Source organism: Plutella xylostella, chromosome 6, assembly GCF_932276165.1.
Source record: "Plutella xylostella chromosome 6, ilPluXylo3.1, whole genome shotgun sequence".
Lineage (NCBI taxonomy): Eukaryota > Metazoa > Arthropoda > Insecta > Lepidoptera > Plutellidae > Plutella > Plutella xylostella.
Window position 1 is genome coordinate 1,518,156 of NC_063986.1, and position 24,988 is coordinate 1,543,143.

At 36.2% G+C, this 24,988-nt stretch overlaps 1 protein-coding gene across 1 annotated transcript in view; it reads right to left on the minus strand.

Annotated features, from left to right (window-relative positions):
• LOC105382310 overlaps positions 1 to 24,988 on the minus strand; it is a 64,589-nt gene that overhangs the window by 29,735 nt on the left and 9,866 nt on the right. Inside the window, exons 2-3 of the mRNA XM_048621768.1 lie at positions 19,546 to 19,706; positions 7,122 to 7,197 (exon numbers count right to left, since the gene is read on the minus strand). Of these exons, the coding sequence (XP_048477725.1) occupies positions 7,122 to 7,197; positions 19,546 to 19,595 (126 nt within the window). The 5' untranslated portion in view covers positions 19,596 to 19,706. The remainder of the gene's footprint in view (positions 1 to 7,121; positions 7,198 to 19,545; positions 19,707 to 24,988) is intronic.

Here is a 24,988-nt window from a genome sequence, read left to right on the forward strand (position 1 = left end):
TTGAAATTTGTATGCAAAATTATTCTATTAGTATCAAACTTATAATAATTCACTAGTATACTGTGTGGCTGGCCATTTATCTGTGTAGGTATCAGGTGAAAAGGTGAATCGAAGACAAATGAACCCACTTCCGGGAAGGTATTAGGTATATGATTCGTCCTTTTCAATAATTTTATATTATTATACGAATAGGTAGGCATAGCTACGGATTACTTTAAGTACCTATTAACAGTAACATGAACATAACTAGTAGGTAATATTTTTTATAAGTTTAAGTATTTTATTTTGCAATAGCCATTGTAGCATTACCATACACACCTCTACACTCTACATTTTTGTGAATGTTATCCTAATTGAAGATTCACACACTTTCACTGTCATTTGCGTAGTATTACTCATGTGAAAGAATTCCGGCCCACAGATAACTTGACTTTCTTTTAACAACGACGCTTTTGACTCATCGATGTATTCGACTCATTTGATTTGATCGCATATTATGTGAAATACTCGTATAGGTGTGATTCATGCTACTTTTACATCGTGAATTGTTTAGAAAAATAATAAATATTTAAAACCAAATGTAGGTATTGTATGTGTCTTATTTTCATGAATAAATTGAGATAAGTCGTAGGAATCTTCTATTTCAAATTTTATTCTTCCTTATACTTGATATACCTATGCCCTTATTTATCTACATTTTGCTTTTATTGTACATAATATAGAGAAGGTATAATAAAATTTAATTAATCAAACTTTTTAAAAAAATATTAAAATTAACGTTAAAAGACAGAACCCAAAAACGTGACCCATTCAACTGACTCTACAATTTACAAAGTCTCAGTACTCCCACATCCTCAACGTGTATTCTATTCCTCACAACGTAAGTTGAACGCAGTGGTCACTGTTTGACGCGAGCCACTGGCCACTCACATACTTCAAGTTTTTTGGCAGACGCGCCTCAAGCCACTCGCTACTACAGGCGGCGGCTGCGGCGGTCAAGTTCATTGCCTCCATTCATATACGGTGTTACTCCTTGTACTATGCCCGATATGTTGCGGTTGTGTTTTGTTTCCGAACGGTAGGATGGGAAATTGTTGTCACTTGTTTTTTAGATAGAAATTTAACTGTCATTTGTTACATAATATTATGTGACATCACATAAAATTACGTTTAGTATGTACATAAAATAGCGTAATATACGTGTTTGACATTTGTTTCCTATAAAATTTTACAGTTTTGACCTGGTAATTTTGCTTTAACCAGCCGTTTACGTCGAGGTAAACACCAACATTTTCTACTTACAAAGTGGTAACAGATTAAACGTGTGCAGAAGTCTATTTTGTAAAAGCGCACGGACAAGTAATAATTATCGGGTCCCGCTTGAGAACATAATTACTATTGGCTCCACTGTCGACAAGCAACTGTCAAATATAGCTGTCACATTCTCACCACTAGTGCTCTAATTGGAAGCCGGTGCCGCGAATTCGTTGCATTCAATTAAAAGACAAATGTAATTATTATTTCTTTGACAAGTCACTTTTTTCGCCGTCTGGATATTATGGATTGTGAATGGTTGTTGACCTTTCGGATAGACATGCTTGCATTTACATAATTATTAATTTAATCATCAAAATTTGGAATAACCGTTTCTTTGAGAGTGCTACAGAAGCTTTGCATCCTCTCAGAATATAATAGAATAACTCTTGGTTACTTTGACAGTTGTAGGAATATGTTATATCATACCAAACTATAGTTTTAATTCCATTCCATCAAGTGCTAGATTGCGTCATAATAAATATTGCAAAAACAGAACCCGAAATTAAAACGAAGACCGAAATTATAGGCTTTATAGAGACCGTGAAATTTAAGCAGAAGTTACTTTTATTTTACTAATGTTATCAACGGATGAGGCGATATGTGTGTGTGTGTGATTCCCAACTGATAAAATATTACTCATTTCAAGCAGACACAGTTGTAACGCGTATTTTTGTCACTTTAATGCCATATCTCATTCCAGTATCTGCTTCCTTCCTTTTCCTCCTGCATGTTTACAAGTGTACTCGTAAACCGGAGCTTAATCGTAAAGTTTTACTTCAGCGCATAAAATCCGGCCAAAGTGACCATTTCACGCTGTATGTTTTATTCCGTGCTTGTCATTGTTAAACACCTTAACATGCTCTGTGTGGTCCATTTAAATTGATTGTAAAATTATTTATAGCTCACGTACTGCTGTTTTGTCCGTAAGCATAAAACTCGTAACTTCATAGAACTCTACGCGTAAAAAGCAAACGCGTCGCAAATCTACAGCTACCCGCGTAATAAAGTCCCGTATGTCACACGGCAGCTAGAAACAAGATCACGGATACCCGATGAGTTAAAACGATATCACTTTCGATGGTGTATGGGCGCCGACGATAGCCGACAATAGCTGAAGTGAGCCGACCGTTAGCATTCCGCGCCACGCCGTCATCGCGACATCTGCATATTCATCAAATGCGGAATCCTCAGATAGGCGAATTTCCGACGAACCGACCGTTACACTTCACAGATGCTCCTCACGTAATCACGCGACTTGTTGCGTAAACCAACAACCGCTGACGCTGAGCCCTCACACCCCCACGCGAATATGACTCCTCCTGGACAGGATACAGAGGATATGCTACTCTGCAGCGGCCACGCAATGCTGCATCTTTCGGCATTCCAATTTTGACTGTAATACAAACTCTTTAAGGCCACATCCAGTGTGAACGGACTCTGGAAGCGTCGATGCTTTTATTGTTCCCGGCATCGCGCCACTTATGTTTTATTCATGGGAAGATGCACCGCAAATTAGAAGGGAGCCTGTAAGATGCAATTCGGATTCTTCACGGATTGTCTGTAAACCTTAACCTTCGATACGAGGAAACGATTGAAAATGCACGACGCATGCGCCCTTCAATGCCCAATAACGTATCGTGCTCTTTCATTTACCGTCACGAGGGAATTTTCAATCCTGCGGCGTTTATAAAAGCTATTAGCGTAGATGCAATCGCCGCCATTGTTGACGCTCATTTCCCAGAGCTGTTTGTTAAGCAGCCGCAGAACACCCACTGTTCATTCATAGACAAACCGCAGCCGCCTGCAATTACCACACATTACTGCGATGCCCACTGACCTCGTTTCCATCGAAGTGGCGCAAAGGAAGCCATGCATTGCGATTCTTTCACCTCTTAAAGAAGGGCTATTAGAAGTAATTAGCCAATCGTAATTGACCTGACGCCGCGGCACGGACAATGCACCAATGGGATGTCGAAGTATGTTCACACGGCTTTCTAGATACTTACCGGCAGGACTAGAATACATATCAGCATGATCACTTAGCTCTTAATCAGAAGGGACAGAAACTACTTTGGCTTGCAAATAAGGCATAAATTACTGGCAGGAATGGGACTCTCGGACGGTATTTTACAGACGTGATCAGACTTAGGGCTGAAGGAATAGCACAAAGTAGTCACTGCCAAGTCACCTATGAGACGATTTGGATGAAAGTTTTGGAGTGTCCGTGTTGTAGAAATGAAAACGTCAATGATGTAACGGTGTCATATTTTAAATCATCGTCATCTGAACCGGTCTTCGGAATATTCTGAGTTTTAAAGGTTATTGATAATTCAACAGTAAAGTTAAATAGGGAATACAGAATTATGCCCTTTATATCTTGGAATAAGTTGTATGTATTTACTATGTAATTCCCACGGGAACACCTCACGAGCGTAAAATCTAGTATGCTAATACAGTCATAGACAAAGACCAAGCCGTTAAAGCAATGGCATTAGCCATAATTTACACCTCATGCGTTTTCATTTGTGGCAACCCTAACAACGACATAGAGTAGGTAGAATTAAGGCGCCCTCTACACTAGGTACTTGTAATTCTGCCCGCCTAATGCCCCGTCCACAGTTCAATAGATCACAGGAACAGTTGTATGTAATGTGTCGTATTATCATAATAATACCGACTCGTGATGCTCGAAGCTAAAAAGCAATTTTGTGGATGGTCACATATCCTGGATGGTCCATGACTTTAACGTTAACTGATAGATAACTGCCTCTGTGGTCTAGTGGTAGAAGCTTCGCTTCATGACCCAGAGGTCCCGGGTTCGATTCCCGGGTGGGACCATCAATTTGTGTTTCTAAATTGTGGTTCTGAGTTTGGTTAGGACATAGAAGGCTGATCACCTGATGTCCGAAACAGTGAAACGATCCATGCTGTCGGATGGGCATGTAAAGCAGTCGGTCCTGCGCCTAGCTCTCTCCAGTCGTGTCGGTCAATCCGTCCCATTGGGCTCTGAGAGTGATGGAACAGAGAGTGCTCCTGTGTACTGCGCACACACTTGGGCACTATAATCTACTCCTGCGTAGATGGCTGATCTCAGTTGAGATTGGCCGCCGTGGTCGAAATTCGGCTAGGAGGACATTAACTGCTAGCATTAAGTTCACCATTGTACTAAGGTATATATTTTATGTATGTAAAAGAATTTTATTGTTAATAATAATAATATACGTATGCTGTACCTACATAATAAATAATGATATTACATAATAAACGTTTTAGTCGTTTTATTATTATTACAACTAGCGAATGCTTTTAGCGTGATGATAAAATCTAAATAATTGACAATATTTCGAGTAAGAAAGTTTGTGTTAAAACCTAATGGCTTAAAAATGTCCGCTAAGAAAGCTGACATCCTGTTAGCTCGCGGAAGCACTAACACGTCTAGACAACTGTTTAATATTTGCTAATTAATCACTAATACTGTATGCATTTCAATACAAATATTTAAATACTACAGAGAGTAAGAAAACCTACATAACTACCGTCCATGTAGTGTTTTCTTAGATCGGTACTCTTCGGTCCTACCTACTCTTGAAATAGTTTTGATGAATGTCCTTAATATTTACTTATAGCTTTTACTAGAACTTACTTATTTACTAAAGTAGTGAAAAGTGAAAACAACTAACTATACGAATAATATGAAATGGCCTTTCATAACCTATGTACAGGACAAAAACATTATATAGATTACACCACATGTGTAATAATACACAATATGAAATAGTAAGCAGTAAGTATACCTACAATATGAAATAGTAAGCCACTAACTGAAGTAACACAGCAACCTTTAGAGGCGTTAAATAGTCCTTAAGCAGCCTAAAGCTTTAAAGGAACACCTCATTAGGCAGTGAGCGAGCATCTGTAAGCGAACGGTTCCTGTGCACATAAAACTACAGATCTCATTGAAATGTATTGCAAAGTAATTAAACAGACACACCGTTACGTACCGTCCGCAACGCCAGGGAACGTGCTCTATGGTTGCTAACCCGTGAAGGAAAAAAGGGGAGTTGTAAGTTACAACGCAAGTATAAAATATCACCGTGGCTCCGAATAGGACGAACTTTTTATTAAAAAAAATATTCTTTAAGTTTTTCATTAACGTTACAACAATATTATTATATTTTATCAAATAGGTATACATAATATAAGGAATTGAGTATCAATTTAATTTTTTTATAGGTAGGTTCTACTACTACTACTACTTCTTAGTTTTGAAAATACTTTTACAACATTAATCTTTATCATCAATAGGTATTAAACCTAGATGAGTTTAACGGATAACATACAAAGAATTCATCTGTTAAAATAATATTTTGTTCATTTCGCAGTAAGTTTTTCTAATTATCTTTGAAGATAATTACACACTTATCCTCCCATTACTTTCAATTAAATATTTAACAAGCACTTTTTAACGATATCATTTAATAAATAGCAGTGCATCGTTTATCGTAAACCTTTCCACGACTTTAATAACTGAAGAGGCTTTTAATAACGAGAAAGATAAACAGATGAATCTAAATACCTTCATCGTAATATCATTAGCTCAGTTATCATCCAATTAAAACGTTGATAACTTTCTTTAATCACCCTTTCATCGTCTTTTCATTCGTGTCTCGTAGAAATATAGAAAATTATATTCGAAAATAAATTTGAAAATAGAGCGCAAAATTTTCCAGGCGTTGTATTTTCAAATAAATATTTTTTCTTCTTTTTCCCGCATTCTTTCCGGCCAGCGCAGCGGTGCCAACGGTACCGCCTAGACTTCGGTTTTACTTACGGTCTGTACGTTTCTGTTTTTATTCTCTCGATCCAGTTCGAGCGTGCGATATGCCGGCTATGTGTGCAGCCGGACGCGGCTCAAATGGAGCGGAGCATCGGACAACCGGCTAAATGTAGGAGCTGGCGGCGGCAGCGGGCGACTGCGCCGCGGAAGGCACACGCAAACCGGTTGGGTTACATTGTTCGGCCTCACCAAGGACGGCGTTTAGTTTCTGCTTACCTAACACACTTACACTGTTCTAGGACAGTTTTCTTTGTAAGCGGAGGTCGATGGCGGTCAAGAACGGGCACGGCAGAAAAACTTTATTTCTATTTTATTTTTCAATTTCAGTAACCGTTCCAACTTGCCTTGTATAGGAACGGAACAGTATACAAACCGTTGCGATCCGGTTCCTTCAAAATCCAGCACTTTTCTCCTTCCTACTTCCTCTTTTTTATTTCTTTCTTCATACTTAGGTTGACTGACATTCAGTTCAAGCCCCATCACTAAGTACTAGCTAGCAATCCACTAACATTTAACCATATGGCTGTTAATAATGAAATCTCAAGAGTGCAATTAATAGATAATTCTTCGGCCGATAAAACCCAACAAGCAATTTCAACGTCGTAAAGTACATAGTGCCATTTCAGATGTTTAATGATTTCCGACGATGACTCGGCAATAATCAGTCACTTATTGATGGTGCGAGAAACGAATTCGACTTATCTAGATTTTACCCAACAGATGAGACAAAAATAAGATGAAGAGATATCGAATTTATGAGTTAAAAAAAGGTAATCATACAAAGATATGTGACTCGCAAGCAAATCACCGCTTTTCGCTGTACCTACATTTTGTACTCATTGTAATAGGTTGCGAGCCGTATCGCCGTTTTCAACGAGTACAATGCACTTAGGGTACTTAGAATCTAGATGTGCAGGTTTAGGGTGATGGCTTATGTAGCGTTAATTATTGGAAGGTAGGTACTTACATTTAATAAAGCTAAAAGCAACCATATAAATGACGTCCGCGTCATATGTGATGTGATGTCTGACGCCATTTTACACCTGAAAAGAGAAAATTCAAGATTAATTTCATGAACGACTTCGTTACCTCCTACGGACAGAAGATATTGGATTTTGTTTGTTTATGTATTCTTGTAGAAATAAAAAATAGAAGGTGGTATACAATGTGTTGTTTTTCGAACCCGACAAACTTTAAGCGTGTATTCTACGAGTGATTTCATCGAGAAAACACCCCTATATGTGGGGTCAAATCTCAATATTCTAGAAATAGCGGCCATTTTAAAGTTTTAGATACTTAGTTTTCATTAAAAATCATATCTCGAGATTTAAACGCCTTACGGACATGAAATAAAATGATTTTATCCGAAAAAAGTTATCTCTATCCAATAAAAATATGCACAACTACTAAAAAGTTATATAAAATAATTTACACGCACCTAATCTAGTTTTTTTCACAAAAAAAACAGCAAAAATTTACATTTACTTGAATAACTTTGAAAATAGCCCGCTTTTGATGGTCTTTTTATGTATTTATTATTTTATTTATTTCCCACCACGCTGGTCCACTGCGGGTTGGTGGTTCACATATCTAGATGTGCTAAATGAGGAAGATGCTTACTTTGTAATAAATTTCTAGGGCGGGCGGAACATATCTATCAGTGGGTTCCCTTATTACCGATACAGATCCGACTATCGATTATTATTATCATCGGTAGTTACATTAAGGAAGCTTTGACACTCTACGTCCTTCCTGTATGTACAATGTAGGTACTTGTAGGTATATTTATATAGATAAATTATACCAGCACCCGGGTTGTGCTGTTTATTTTGATTTTCTGAATATTTATGATTGTACATAGAATTCGGATACGTTTCCGAACAAAATCATAAATCCCATTATTCATTGACGCATTTTTGAGTCAATCTTTCAAGTTTATTTATTTTTAAATCTTTCAAAAATACTTATATCTATACATACTCGTATTATGAGAATCAGGGCTCAGGGTTACTTCTGCTCACGTCTCTCAACTCACTCTGTAGGTGCATTAAAACAGGACTTTAAATCAGATAAATAATTCATGAAAACATGACATCACCACTAGAGCGATCTGGCCCTGTAGCACAGGGCACTAATAAGACGTGATAAAAGTTCTCTGTCGCGCTCACTCTTGAGGCCGAGCGATGTGAGTGACGGTGATGCAAAACTTTTGTCACGTCTTAAATGCGCCCTGTACTAGCCCTTCTGTGTTTATATGGCGAGCTAATGTAACTGACTTATTAACTGATTCCGCACGCTTATCATACTCTAAGTGGAAATATCCCCTTTGCACTAAGATAAAGTGGAGATAGAGCGAATTATAACACGTTGATGAGTAAAGTAATATAAGCATAGAAGATTTATATAAAAAAGGTTCAGTTTAACTTAATATTCGTAAACAAATTAAAGGTACAATAATTTTGAAATCACATCTGCGACAGCACATTTTGTTTTAAAGTTCTACTTGTTGTTGTCGCTCAATTCGTTATGAAGCTAATTTTAATGTTTTACCTATATTATTTTGTAATTGGTGTTGTCTGAAAAAATTTACATAAGTAAAAAAGGGATAGGTACAGTGAGGATATAAGAATATTGGAATTTAAATGAGCTATCCCAGCTCGTGTCGTATCCAAGTGGGGGTCAGTATGGATCATTCGTTCCTAATTAAATTTATAGATAATTGTTTAAATTTATAGATAATTGTAAAGATACTCATGGACTATAAAACCCAGGCTAATTGGCTGCCTAATGAAAGTAATGAAGAAGACGGTTCTATTTCCATACCAGCTTCTGGCTACTTGCTAGCTTAGAACCTTTACTACTTTTACGTTGACGACCTTCAAGCCTGTTCGAAGCAACGACCCCAAAATGGGCCTAATAAGAAAACAATATTATTTTCTAACCGGACGTACATATTCCACAAGCATTAGATACGTATTTACATAAGTGAAAATGTCTGACTTAATATTAATCTGTGAACCAGTTTCTGTCATCCGCCATTTTGAAAGATGGCCACTGTTTGCTTTCACGTTGCGCGCGAAAACGATTAGCTCACGAGTCTATGGTCAACGCTGCCGTCTTCATTTCCATTTCCGATAGTATTTAATGACGCGACTTAAGATACTGGCATCGACAATTACCTCAGATTCAATTTGTAATTCACAAGCTTCAAGTCACAACGCCTTCCCGATATTTGCATTAACTGGACTAGGTAACTCAATATCAGTTTCGCATAATAATATGATAATAATATGTATCATTGTCATATTATAAAGTAAAAAATAACTAGGTATATAATCAAGTGATCTATTTTGTTTAAAGGAATTAACTATGACTGAGTGCCCCACATACGCTGGCACTCTTTCCCTCCGCTTACGATTTGCAATCATTGACCTATTGCGAAGATCTCAGAAGAATAATTTACGCGGATTGTCTGCGATGTTGGCTCGTTTCTTTTGTTGAACTGATGACATTGTTATTGCTTTTTCTCGATAGCTGTTAATCACCGTGGGAAATGTCATAAGCATCACATCGTAAATCGTTTAGAACTTTGTTCTGCTACGGTCTCTGCATAACAGTGATATACACGCGACTTCTACAGGGTGTTGCAAAAAGGGTATACTAAGCCGAAACCTACATGTGTAGCATGGTATATCTGAGCCCAAAACTGAAATCAAAATTTCAAAATACGCGAAAAAAAAAGCATTCTCCATTCGGCTTTTTGCAACACTCTGTATACGTAAACTGAATATAGGTATTAGGTTTCTTTTGCATTAAACCATTTACCACCATCAAGTATCGTTAGCGTCACATCAAACGCATTGTCACAAATTATGTGCGGTTTCCTCTGTCTACTGCATACATCTTTTGTCATTTGTTCCATCATAGTTACCGCTACACTTGAATCGTATGCAAGAATACGCAAACTTTTCTGTAAGCATAAAATATCAAAACTAATACTAGATGTACTGAAAGACTATGTAGCAACCACGTCAACACACCATTAGGTTTCACATTTAACGACTTTAAGACACCAAGAATAACATGCGTGTACCAATCGAGCTATGTTTTAAATTTAAATAATTTATTGTAGAGGGAATATACCTAGCGCAGCTATCTGACGAGGATATGAGACACTCGCTGCATACTCATGTTTGGTTCAGTCAGTACTTTCATTGGTTCAATTTAAATTGAATAAGTGGAAACCTACGAATTCTTTAATTTTAATATCGCGAACTTTTTTTGACGACGATTTGCGGTTTCAAATTGTATTCAATTTGACACTTATTACCTTCGTAAAAGTTACTTCGTTTTGACTTCACGATAACCCCCACTGTACTACGAATCCAAAGGTGTTGATTGTAAAATTTACATAACTTGGTGGAGCAGCGTATCAGTTACATATTAATGCACGATGTAATAAGATCTGTTCCATTCATCCTTTGATGTTACGGTCGAAAGTGTTATTGAAAACATTCACTGGTGGTAGTAAAGTTTGTCGTAGGTACAAAGTTGCGGGGAATTTACTTGAAAAACAAACCATAAACTTACTTTAGGTTAGTAAATTTAATGTAAATTTTAAGCTGTTTTCTGTCGTTGCACTTTTAATTAAAATAAACATCATGTTGCATACCATTCACAAACGGTATACTACACATGAATATTGTATAATATATATTGTATAATATATATTTTATACCTAATTATATCTGTATTTATAGATATCTACTATAGATATTAGTATTATGACATTAAAAATATATATGGGGGTATGTTTTTTGGAGAAATTGGTTCAGGTTGACCAGTTAATTATGTAAGTATGTGGTAATTTTTTTCAACAGAATTTCATCTTGTATGTTCGAATAGTACCTATGGTAGGCATGGTAGGTATAGTATGGTAAGTAGGTAGGTAAAATATAGGGTATACGGATATCCTATTATCAAATGTGTAGGCTGATTGAGACAAATAAGAATATGTACTTACAAACACTCGCGACGAATTCAAAAGTTCCACTTATACCCCATTTACACTCTCGCCTCGGCCCTCGCCTCCTCGCTCGCCTCGTCACTCGTGCGGAGGCGCGAATGTAAACACCCACTCGCGTGTGACGCGAGTGGGTGTTTACACTCTCGTGCAGAGTTCAGTTGTCTTTGAGCTAGCAACGATGGAGGACGTCGAAGTTTTAGCCGCAACAATAAAGAATTTATGTATGATCACCGATTACTTCGCCGTTTATGGACCGATTTTGAAAATTCTTTTTTTTTATGTATTGGGTTGAGATCCCATGTGGTCCCATTTTTTTCAAATTTTGATTCCACCTCCAAGGGTGGGTAAAGGGTTAAAAACAGGCTATGAATTTCCATTTTGGGTACCTATTAACCGATTGTAGTTAATGAAATTTAGAAAGTACATAGGTACTTACCTATATTTTTAACATTAAAAAAATATGATGGTGACCTTGAGCTGATCTGATGATGGAAACGGAAGGTAGTCAAGGGAACTCCTCAACGGTAGGTAGGTATATAGCAACTACTTCGTGTTTACTACTGACTAGTAGGACTTATAGGTATCATTTGCTTCTTAATTTTGATTGTCAATTATTGCAAATAAACTAAGTATAAATAAGTAATAAAATAAAATAATGATATAAAAACGACTTCAAAAAACCACTAAAACGTAAGAAATAATTTAAGGTTTAGACATGGTTTAGACCTATTCTATGTGACAGCAGTATTGTATATCTAAGCAGGTAAGTACTGCTTTTATTTCTTACGTTTTAGTGTTTTTTTTATTATTATTATTTTATTGAAATATTTACTTATATGAAATTAAATGTTTCGTCTTGCGACCAATCCATTATACAACTGAGGAAAAAACACTACGTTATACGACGACGAACACAACCTGCGCGGCACGATGTAGAAGCCAGAATGAAGCGGAAGCGAGAGTGTAAACACCCGCTCGCGTGCGACGCGAGCTCGACGCGAGCTCCTTTGATACCCCATTTACACTCTCGCACGAGTGGCGAGGCGAGCGACAAGGCGAGGGGCGAGGCGCGAGTGTGAACAGACGCTCGTGGCTCGCCTCCTCGCTCGCCTCGCCACTCGCGGCGCTCGCGTCCGGAGCGGTTTTTGGGGCACGAGTCAAAGGAGCTCGCGTCGAGCTCGCGTCGCACGCGAGCGGGTGTTTACACTCTCGCGTCCGCTTCATTCTGGCTTCTACATCGTGCCGCGCAGGTTGTGTTCGTCGTCGTATAATTATAATGTAGTGTTTTTTCCTCAGTTGTATAATGGATTGGTCGCAAGACGAAACATTTAATTTCATATAAGTAAATATTTCAATAAAATAATAATAATAAAAAAACACTAAAACGTAAGAAATAAAAGCAGTACTTACCTGCTTAGATATATTAGTACTGTCACATAGAATAGGTCTAAACCATGTCTAAACCTTAAATTATTTCTTACGTTTTAGTGGTTTTTTGAAGTCGTTTTTTTATCATTATTTTATTTTATTACTTATTTATACTTAGTTTATTTGCAATAATTGACAATCAAAATTAAGAAGCAAATGATACCTATAAGTCCTACTAGTCAGTAGTAAACACGAAGTAGTTGCTATATACCTACCGTTGAGGAGTTCCCTTGACTACCTTCCGTTTCCATCATCAGATCAGCTCAAGGTCACCATCATATTTTTTTTAATGTTAAAAATATAGGTAGGTATGTACCTATGTACTTTCTAAATTTCATTAACTACAATCGGTTAATAGGTACCCAAAATGGAAATTCATAGCCTGTTTTTAACCCTTTACCCACCCTTGGAGGTGGAATCAAAATTTGAAAAAAATGGGACCACATGGGATCTCAACCCAATACATAAAAAAAAGAATTTTCAAAATCGGTCCATAAACGGCGAAGTAATCGGTGATCATACATAAATTCTTTATTGTTGCGGCTAAAACTTCGACGTCCTCCATCGTTGCTAGCTCAAAGACAACTGAACTCTGCACGAGAGTGTAAACACCCACTCGCGTCACACGCGAGTGGGTGTTTACATTCGCGCCTCCGCACGAGTGACGAGGCGAGCGAGGAGGCGAGGGCCGAGGCGAGAGTGTAAATGGGGTATGACTCGTGCCCCAAAAACCGCTCCGGACGCGAGCGCCGCGAGTGGCGAGGCGAGCGAGGAGGCGAGCCACGAGCGTCTGTTCACACTCGCGCCTCGCCCCTCGCCACTCGTGCGAGAGTGTAAATGGGGTATTACAAAATACCAACACCAAATGGCTCAATTTTTTAACATTTAATCAAAAAATTAACACAATATTTACGTCAATAGTTGGTACGGTCATGTGCAGAGAAATGTGACTCATAGTAACAATGCCTCTCATAGTGATGAATGTATTTCAATATCGCAGATGGTGTCATTAAGCTAGCCTTTTCTGTTTAGGAGTAATGTAGTTGCTTTTCTTACTGGAACGTTTTCATTGCTCGTGAGTACGTTTGTACTCGTAGTAACGGAACGTGAGTACAATTGTACTCGCACACGACATGCCGGCCAGTGAGCGTGTTCACGCGGTGAAGAGGCGTTTTTTTACGAAACGAAAGTATGTGATTATTTGCTAGAACGAGTGTCTGTGTCGCGAGCGAGAGTGTAGCGGAGGCACAGTAGTCAAAGACTATAGTTTCTAATAATCGTAATGTTTATAAAAAATATATTTTAATTGTTAAATATTTATTAGTGTACAAATACAGAGTATCTTATCTATGAATTATGTAAGCAGATTATTAATTTACTAGCTGATCGACGCAATATAGGTACCTAATAATAAATATTAAATATATTTTTAACATAAATTCCGATCTTCGGCCTTCCTAATTTATCTTGCTAAGATCTTTGGTCCAGCGGAACAGAGTATCAATTTCACTCACGAGTATAGTGCCACAAACTTATCTGTTCCGGTGACAGCTCACGTAAATGTGTAATATTTCTTCATTCTATAAGATTTTAAGTTTGCCAGTAGTGGTAATTCACTCTTGTGATTTCAGTAAACCCATCTTATCTAGATATCAATATATAATTCATTAGTAAATAATGAGATATGGATCAATTTAGTTCGCTCTCACCGGAACAGATAAGTTTGTCGCACTGTACTGAAAAAGTTCCAGTGACTTAAGGAACGTCAATGTCAGGTGGAACGTTTTCATTGCTCGCGAGCGAGTGTATTTTTTTACCATAGTTGCCGTTAGTGCTACATTGTACTTGTGAAACAAAACGTACGTACGTTTCTGAGATTTATATCTCTTGTGAGTTCTAATGCTTGAAGTAACACTGGAGATGTTGAGTTAGTGTTGGCTATGCCGTGACTGTAACTGCACTGCACCAGTGTAACATTAAGTGCAAATTAATATTGCGTATCGATTCTATTAAGTTTCCCCGCAGTGGCAGTGGTCATTGCAGAAGATAATTTGGTTTAAATATGTCAAGTCTGTCTGCGAAAATTTATATTTACGAGTAGATATGTCCTTTGCTTAGTAGTTATAGTCGTAACTTATAAGGAAATGGTTCTAATTAGTTTGAAAGTTTCTGAGGACATTTATTGTTTAGCTTTTGGAAGATTTATAATAATAATTTTAATATTAAGATTATGAAAATTAAAAAATCATCTTTTGACATTCATTTAAGGGAAAAAAAATATCTCTTATTTATCTCTTATAAACCATCTCCTGCCACGGGATCGCGGTAAACCGCACATTTAACTTACAAGCCAAATCCATCTCCAGCCAAATTGATCGCAATTTCGCTTGAATTATATTTGTAAAAACCTTTTCTGTCACGACATTAGCTTATCTGTGTTCCGAGGGCACTTTGACACCCGCCGCAGCAACGCCAGTTAGAGACCCTCAGTTTAATAAGAAAACACTCATGTTTTCAGCACAAAAACTTTGTAAGGCTATGTAACAGACTTTACTGTACAAAATTTAAGTCTAATGACTGTTCATTTCATAATAGTTCATTTCAGCTAAGATGATCGCTGTGAAAGTTCATATTGTCCCAAAATACGCACAAATACAATTTGAAAATTCTGTGTCTACAGTCCAATTTATAAAGTCGTGAAAACGGAGAGTCCTAACTAATTGTTTAAGATTTAATCGTATTTAATCCACCTGTTATATTTATAAATGGACAAATCCGTTAAAAATCTATAATCAATCGGTATTTTATTTTTAAAATGTATGTAAAAGTAAGGAAATAACTAATGAATATAAAAAGTCTTAGCAAAATCGCACTCTTTGATGTCAGGACTTTATAGTTTGACTGTACTTATTAATTACATTTCATTGGGTTACGACTCATGCAATAAATCGATTGACAAAATCGTTAGAATTTCAATATCTTTAAAACTGTAAATCTCCAAACGTCACAGGAATAATCTTTTCTGAAAAGAAGTGTAATGGTATATTTTACTCTTAGCAAGTCTCTTAGCAAGAAACGTGTGTGCCAAAGAGATAAATATAATCATACGACTAACAAGAAACAGTAAAATTTTAAAATACCTGTCCTGATTACGGAACCAGCTATTAAAACATTCTTTCGAGCATTTTTTCAGGTCTTCCTTGAATTATTAAGCAGGTTGGTGGTATGTGGGTCGGTTTCATCAATCAAATTTACGCGGCCCGAGCCACTGGCTGGTTCAATTTAAGTTTAGTCCCTTATTATAGCAGACCACAAACAAATATAGCCTCTATTCGCGTGGTATGAAGTGCAGGAGCCATGGCGTTGACCTGGATCCCGGAGACAGTGTTTAAAGAACGAATGGTACGCAGATTGTTAGACAGCTGCGAAAGTGTGGGAAAGTGGAAAAATTACATTATATTCTGTGTAATTAACGCTTTTTGCTAAAGTTATGAGTGTATGTTATAAATAGGTACATATGGATGCCAGACTCACAAAAGACTCTGCACGTTAATTGAGTTCACTAGAAGTAAATTATTAATAAGTACATAATTTTATGTACACTCACGGGCAATGAAAAGGTTCCACTGAGAAAAGCACTAAATTTTTTTCTAACGGAAAAGGTAACCTTGATAACGCCTTCTGCAACATTGAAGTAAATTTAACAGAACATCAGAATATTAAAAACTATCAACGGTAATATTTTGTTCAAATTTTAAATGAAATGTTTGAAAAAAATAGGGTTGTTTGGTGTCGTAATTTTGTGTGTGGAACTTTTTCATTGCCCGTGAGTGTATTATACGTAAAGTAATCTAAGTTCTAAGATAATTGTAACAGACAAAATGATATAGGTCCAATATTAAAACGATCATTTCCCGGACTGTAAAACACTGTGTAGTGTAAAACAGCCCTTAAAGTCAAAGGCGACCCGCAGGTAGCACAATATTTATAGGCTTTAATTGAGTCGTCGCAATAAAATATGTAAAATAACTAGCCAATGATACCATCATACCGACTTTCATCTGAATTTTATAGTTTCTGCATAAGGTTTTCCCATAAAGTCGGTATAACATTTATAAATGGAAATTAGCGTTAAAAAAACTCTACGTATAGACAAGTTTAATTGAAATTGCCCACAACATGATTCGTTTTAAACGTCAGAAAAATATTACAGATTCATTGATAATTTTGTACTTTTATTACAATGAGTGAACAATGAAAATCAGCTCTCCCAACTTACAGAGTTCATCATCTCTGTTAGGCATTATATTTTTTCTCAAATTGCATAACTACATAGATAAAAAAATTCTCCACAATTACTCTTAATCTTACAATACAATATTCAATCCGAACACCTTGAGAGCACTCTACACTACACCCACACACGCCACACTAACAAGGGTTTAATAAAGCTAGCATGCTCCGTAGAATATTATGGGGCCCAGTACATAACTACAGGGGCTCAGTCAACGATATTTTAATAATAACTAGATGGAGTGTCAGTGCAAACGTAACGTCTCAACAAATAACACCCTAGTTGGTACACTGAGCTGTTATTTTGAAATACATAGGTAGTTCGTTTAGAAGATTTGTGTCTTTATTCATTGCTACAATAGTCGAACTTACAACGGTTTGACAATAAAGTAAAGGCAGTCTGTTTTATGCTTTGTTTTTGTATGTGACGCACCATATTGTCCGCGTATTGTTAATCTAAGGGCCTAGTTCATAACTATAGGGCGCCCCGCGGCGACGTATGTTCTGACACCCAGACAGCTCACTGATAATTGTGCTTCGTTCAGGCAACAGACCTATCTAGCCTATCTCTTTCTACGTGTATGAGTAAAAGTTATAGCCAAATATCTCAGTACTTAAAAGATTATCGAAATAGAAAATATTAATTGGCGAACTGCAAACCAACCCTAACTTTGTAATTAATTAATTTCTGAATTTCTTGCTAAGCCTTTATTATAACATAATTTATAGTTGGTAAAATTAGAGAGAAACCGACATTTAAAACCAAACGATACAACAATATTTTAGGTACAGTAAATCAAATTAGACGACCGAATGGCGTAGTGGTTAGTGACCCTGACTACTGAGCCAAAGGTCCCGGGTTCGATTCCCGGCTGGGGCAGATATTTGTTTAAAGACAGATATTTGTACTCGGGTCTTGGGTGTTGATATTTATATTTAGTATCTATCTATCTATGTATTTGTGTAGATATATCAGCTGTCCGACACCCATAACACAGGCTCTGCCTAGCTTGGGGTCGGATGGCCGTGTGTGAGATGTCCCCACATATTTATTTATTTATTTATTTAAATTTTCAGTTAAGTCATGAATCATGATTGTAGCAATAATAGCTGAGGTTACTGAGGGCAAGCACTATACAATGTAATCTACTCGGATATCTTTCAAGACTAATCTTTGCCAATCTTTGACAAACTTGCTGAAATTTAGAGGTTCAATTCACGAATATTTTTTACATCTACGAGGGTTTAAATTTACTAATTTGACAACAACAACATACAGTCAGCTGCATAAGTAAGCTGTACACTTTTGTACCTTCTTAAACTCACAAACTGCCTATTAAAACATTGACAGTTTGTTATGTTGCTAGTTTGACAAGGAACAAAAGAGTACAGCTACTTATGCAGCTATGCAATATATCAACTGTCACCGTAATTTAGACACCTTTGATATTATGAAAAACCTACGATAATTTGCTTTTAAATAAATGAACCGGGAAATAAACCTACTATCCATATAAAATCAATCAAATCAACCATATCATAAAGTAAGTAGCTTATATGAATGTAAAGGAAATGGCAAATTATCTGCAAAAAGATTCTCTTACAAGATTACATGGACTAGCACGGCTCTTCCAGTAGTAATTTAATTTGCTATATCATGGCTTCTTTCTCTTATATTTATTTGTGTATTGATTTCCTGTTGCATTATAAATAATTAATTGTATCTTTTCAATTAATTATTTTCATTTAAACAATAACTAGAACTTACATGTTAAGTGCGCCCGTTTAACTCTAATGTATGGACCGTCATTAACAAGTAAAAAAAAACTTGAATTTTATGACAATTCACTGATGTTTTTTTATTATTTTATATTAAAATTTTAACATATTGATAGTAGTTTAGAAACATGATCAGATGGACAATAAATTGAAATCGAAAAAATAGTATCTCAATTTTAACAACTAAGTTAAACGAGCTTTTACTTTACAAAATAATCATACTTTGTAAAAAAAATAAAAACCGGATGGATATAATCATATTGTTAGAAAGTATTTTATTTAACAACTTGACCATCCTAGGGCCTCATTTACCATATTTGCACACCAATAATTTCCGAACTATACTTACGAACACATCATGGACTAAATAAATAATTTATTGATGTACATAAAGGCGAATAAATATCATAGAACGAGTAGATATCAAATGTCAGACAACACTATGCATGAATAGGCTTTTCTAGAGAAATTTAATTTATGAGAACATCGTTTATAATGTACGTAAAGTGTAGTCTTTAATTATAGCTTTTCATTATAAAATATCACAGTACAAGATTAACATTGTCTCTCGGTATTAAACACTTATAAAACACAATAGAATTATGTTTTTATTGGTATTATGTTTTCATCTTATTCTGGTACCTATACATACTTAATTAATTTTAAGCATGCAAAGTTCCAAGAAAATCTGATTTTTAGTTTCGAAAATAGTCAAACTTTTGTCTACCGTCGGGGTAGATGCGTAAGTAGAAACGTAGCGTGGAAAGCCCTAAAATGCCGGTAGTTTTTAAGTCAGAAAGTAATCAAAAATAGAGTTTTGGTACTAAGCGTCGTTTTGTCGTCATTTTAAAAAATAAACACTTACCATCCAATTTGTTTCCGCCGTCCGGAGTTCCTTACACTCCACAGCAACATCTCGCTACAGTCACCCACAAGTTCACGTCACCTGTCACTGCACATAGTCCTTACGGCCCGGTAATAAGCACTGCACTACAACCAGTCCTCTTGAAACTACGCCGAGGATACCTGAAAAGAGATAAGGAACTTTAGTTGTAAATCGGTATTTAACTTAGATCATAATACTATTTACAAAAAAAAATTCTTAGCCCGAACCTAATACTGGTATGCGGTAAGCCTTATTAAAGCTCTGTCTAATGTTTGGAAAATTATAAATAAAATATATCGTAAAACTCTGTTAGGGTTACTAAACACCCAATTAAAAGAGCGTTTACATAATATTCCATAAATACTTTTAACTGGAAAGTTCACACTGTATAATGAAGAGAAATCGATGAATTTATTAGACGATGATGTTATGTAACTTTTATTATTTTAATAATTCTATATTTCGATATTCATAATCAATAAACATACAATCCTGTTCCATACAAATTTAAACTGATGCATAAAGGTAAGCATCCACCTTTCAGCAGTGCTCACAACGGACGCATTGTTTGTCACACAAGCGCGTCCACTTCTCCAGCATTACCGACACCCATTCTCAATACATTTATGACAATCCGTTTGGTCCGATACCGATAGGTCGACGATTACCTTAAAGCCTCTATAGACTCTATTCTAGGGATCTTAATTTTATAACAATGAGCGAACTATTAAAGTTTCCACAGCGTCATCTCATTTCGTTAACGGACCATTATTCGATGAAAGACATCAAAACCGCGATCACGATTTCGAATAATCGACAATCGGTATTACCGCTTGTTTACTTTACTCTGTTCCCAGTGGAGGCTTTAGAAAGTGATCATCTGAGACCGAAATGATAAACGAATGATTTATACATTGGACGTAAGGTCAAATGGTAGGCAGGTAACAGGTACTGTAGATTTTTAAAGATACGGCACGGCAGACATATGCCGACTCTTATGATCCACTCAAAAAGTAAATTTAGTACGTACCTACCTAAGTATGTTTTTTATAGCTATTGCTTGTTTAACAGGGCCTCTAGTACGGGTTTTGCAAATTAGGAAAACGAAAAAAGTTCAGGTTATCTTCTGTCATCTGTATATATTATTTGTGAAAAGTTTCATAATAGTTTCCACTAGAGGCGCTACTTTGTATGCGAGAAAATGTTAATTTTTATGGTTTTCGACAAACTACCAAACCCGTACTAGACGTACCCAGAACATACTGAATACTGAATGATACATCAAAGACTGATTAAACTTATTTCATTGTCGGCCTCCATGTTCCCCAAAATAACGTAATATTTTCGGCTGTAACATTCCTCTAATGACTGGTAATCGCGACCAGTAATCTCTAATAATTAATAAATAATGGTAGCATCATCTTTTTGTTTTACAAAGAGGGCACGGAGTGTAAGCTCGTGTGTTTTTGGCTGATAATATCTGGCTGTAATTATATCCAATTAACATGGTTACTGTTTGGACCAAACAATGACCCCAGACAATAGGTGAAGCCTCCCCGAGCGCGCGCGAACAATAGTGAATCATGTTACAAAGCAGAAAAGGAGAAATCATACTATAATTATCGTACACCAAAGTTATTAAATATAGTTTCTAACATTCAATTAGGAACTAAATTTGTCTGGTGATATATTTATGTACCTACTTTTATAATGGTTGTATAAATAATTGATAAGTCGTCCGTTTAAAAACAATTTGATATTATTTAAATATCACATAACACGTGCATTTACTTCTAAGCATGGGAAAGAGCATAGGAACAGAGTTTATACATAATTTTGTTTATTATGACTACTACATATACACCTAATTGGATTAAGTACAAAATAAACATACGAAAATTTGCTTCCCTTAACTTCACTGTGCTACATGCGTCGAAAGTATCTCCTATGTGAAACGGAGTTTGAAAGAAAATGACTACATAACTAAGTAACACCCGCTAGGCTTCAAATTACAACGGAGCTTTTGTTATTTTGTATAGAATACTTGGTTTACTAACTTAATCCTCCGTTAAACTTAAGTCTTATAGGTACTCGTACATAGATAGAATATTCTTGATTTATACACAAACAAGAACAGAAGTTACAAAACTTGCTAATATACTAAAACATAATTATATATTTGAGCTTTTTAATAAGAAAATATAATATATATATATACCTACGTTTAAAATATTAATAAGTAACGTTTGAAATATGAATAATTTCTACACGTCTACGCCTTTTCTGGAGTCTTCTGATTTTGATTTGGGTCTGTTTTTGATAGTCTGAGTAGTGAGTGTGACCCAGTGTGACCCACTGATGACAACGTGTCATGTTGGCGCGTGAATAGTCGAAGTGAATAGAGCTATGTGCGAGACAGAGGGGTTACTCTATACTGACGAAAAACGGACCAACGAGAGCTGTCGTGCAATCTGCACGTTTAATATTTACTACGAGATAGAGTCATGGCTCTGTATGAACTTCGTTTTTCGTCATATAGAGTGACCCCACCGAGCCGATATAATTCCATCGTGCATTTAGCTTCAGAGCTTCCTACTAATAAATTACGCAGCTTCTGAACACTCAAACTCACATTACCCGTCACCAATACAATAAGTGTCAATTTTAAAGTATCGTAAGTCTCTACAACTGGTAGAAGATGGCGGAAATTTACATCAGTTTGACTAATAATTGTAAGGGAATTGGCCATCCATCTTGTTTATATTCCCGCCTTTTCATTCTCATAATAGAATTGACCTATTAAATATTGAACGCGTACAATACTACCCCACAAAATTACATTACATTACATTATATACATACATATACATTATATATGTCGACAAAAATGTATAAATACTTTTATCTAAAACGTCATAATTCATTAAAAAACCGGTCTACTCCTCGAATGAATAAAATCCTTCCAACTCGCAAACCGTGTCAGTCAGTTGAGAAAACGAAACGTCATCTCTGTTTAAATAGAGCCGAGAGGCCAAGTCGTATAATTTGTATCGAGCTGCCTGTCCATAGGTATCAGTGGCCACCTTTCATTTAACTGTTTACTTAAAGTGTAGGATGATGAATGTATTTACCTACGCGGAGTGAAGTTGCCAATCACTGAGGCATTAATGCCTATGGGTGGTAAGTGTACCTACCTGGTAAGTGTCTTGCCTAAGTGGAGTAAGCTATCGGTGGCTACAGCATTTATACTATTATTTGTTTCCTATCCGTTACTTATACTGTACAGGTTTTATGTCGAAAACTATAAAAGTTTACGTTTCTCGCAGACAAAGGGGTGCCTTTATTGAAAAGTATTATTCAAATTTTGACAGTGTATGCAGATGACAGAAGAAAAGGTAAACTTTTTCTCGTTTTCGTAAATTGCAAAGCCCGTACTACACTTTTAGTATAAGTAACGGATAGAAAACAAATAATACTAGTGAGGTAGTTACGCACGTGATTTATCTAGCTATTAGTTTCTTTTTAAACCCACAGCTAGCTATCAGTCGCGGCCATCGCATTAGAGCATCGGCGTCCATTTTCTGAGTAAATTTCGCATCTTCGGACATAATTGGACAGACATTCCGTTATTCCGCGCCTAGAGATATGAGATCCTACTTATACTTGGAGATATTATCAAAACATTGAAGAAACTTTAATGGGTTGGTCTTATAGAATCAAACGAAAGTTTACGAAACGTGATATAAATATTAGTAAATAGGTAAAATAAGTAACAACTTTTCAGTAGGACATTGGAACAGTGGCCCAGTTCTGGGCATGTATTATTTAGCGACTTTGTTCGTTTGTCGTCGACACGATAAGAAGAAGTAGGACATTCACGAAAAAGAAACATTTTCCCATTTCAAGTCTCGTGATTAACAATGTTTCTGCAGAGTTTATTGTTTTTCGCGAATATCCAATAATTTTTAAACAAAGACCGTCCCGGGCAAGCTGCAACTGGAAATTACGAGTAATTTCCACTTTATACAATCCCGGACAAGCAGCAAAATATAGAGTATGGTTTTTTTTGTTTCCACAGAAAACACCTGACTATCGCTCCTAGTTTTGTCTCAAAAAACGTTTATTTAATTCACTTTTGGGTAATGGTACTTCCATATCTATAATTTCGGAAACATAATTAGACCCCGAAATTCCTGATCTTAATAGCAAGCTCACGAACAGTACCGCAGATGTAGATAAAAGCGCCTAATGAAATACCATTAAGAACAATATCAATAACATTTCGAGAGTTAATCATACCGCCACGGGCGAAGCAACTCCGTATTCTACTGTTTGTACTGAATCTCATCATCAAAAATATTCCGCTAATTAGTTGGATGAAGAAATTATTAACGTGCTTCTTTTTTGTATCCTATCCTGTATAATTATGTATAAATATTATGAGTGAATTACAAATAAAATGTAATAAAATTAGGTCGCCCTTCCAAGTGGCGACTAATGTTGAGCTGCTGACAACAACATTTTCCAAAAGAAAAATTTAATTTCTTTGAAGTTCTTGTTTTAACTTAAATAGTAAACTGTTACTTAGTCATTATTAGTTGTAATGTAGAATAAGTTATGTAGTTAAGGTCATTTTTATTTTGGCAATAAAGCATGTTTTACTTTACTTTACTTTAAGTCAAAACACTAGGTTGTATTGTTTTTCTCAGTATTTCTAATGTTTCATGGGATGTTCGGTGATATATCAATCAGGCTTTGGCTTTTATAAACTTACATTTTATTTGTGTTTCGTATTATGACCACGATAGCTCGCAAATCGATGATCTGATCGAATGAGGTTTTTATTATGGTAAACTTAGAATTTATTCAGCCAAACTTCACAAAAATACATCGGATTAAGTTAGGTCAACTGTACGCTTCTCAACAGTTACTGCGTTGTCTGCTTGGCGTGTTAGCTATAGTTAAAAGCAATACGCCTTTATCCAAAAAAACCTCCGTAGGTAAGATGATACCAAGAGGGTTACTTTATAGGTACGAAAATCAAACTAACGAGAGCGGACGAGCAATCGGCACTTTTAATACAACGAGATAGAGTCGTGGATCGTGCAGCAACGCTCCAATACTATGTTTTTCGTCATAGAGTGACCACTCTGGTCACCAAAACCATCGACCCGGCAGCTACGACATAAGTAGCAAAAACAGTTCACAGATTACCACGCTACTCTATAATTATGATATCCAACGTGCTTCGCGTATAATTACATTAGTATTGGTTTGGAACAGGTGCGCTGCCCGCCCTGAGGGCACCATGTGGGAACTACTGCTTCTAATGCTCATGATCTGGTGATGGGTTTTTTTCTTTCTAAAAATAGATCTATGTGCAAACTGTTGGCTTAGATTAATAGTATACGAATAATGTGCT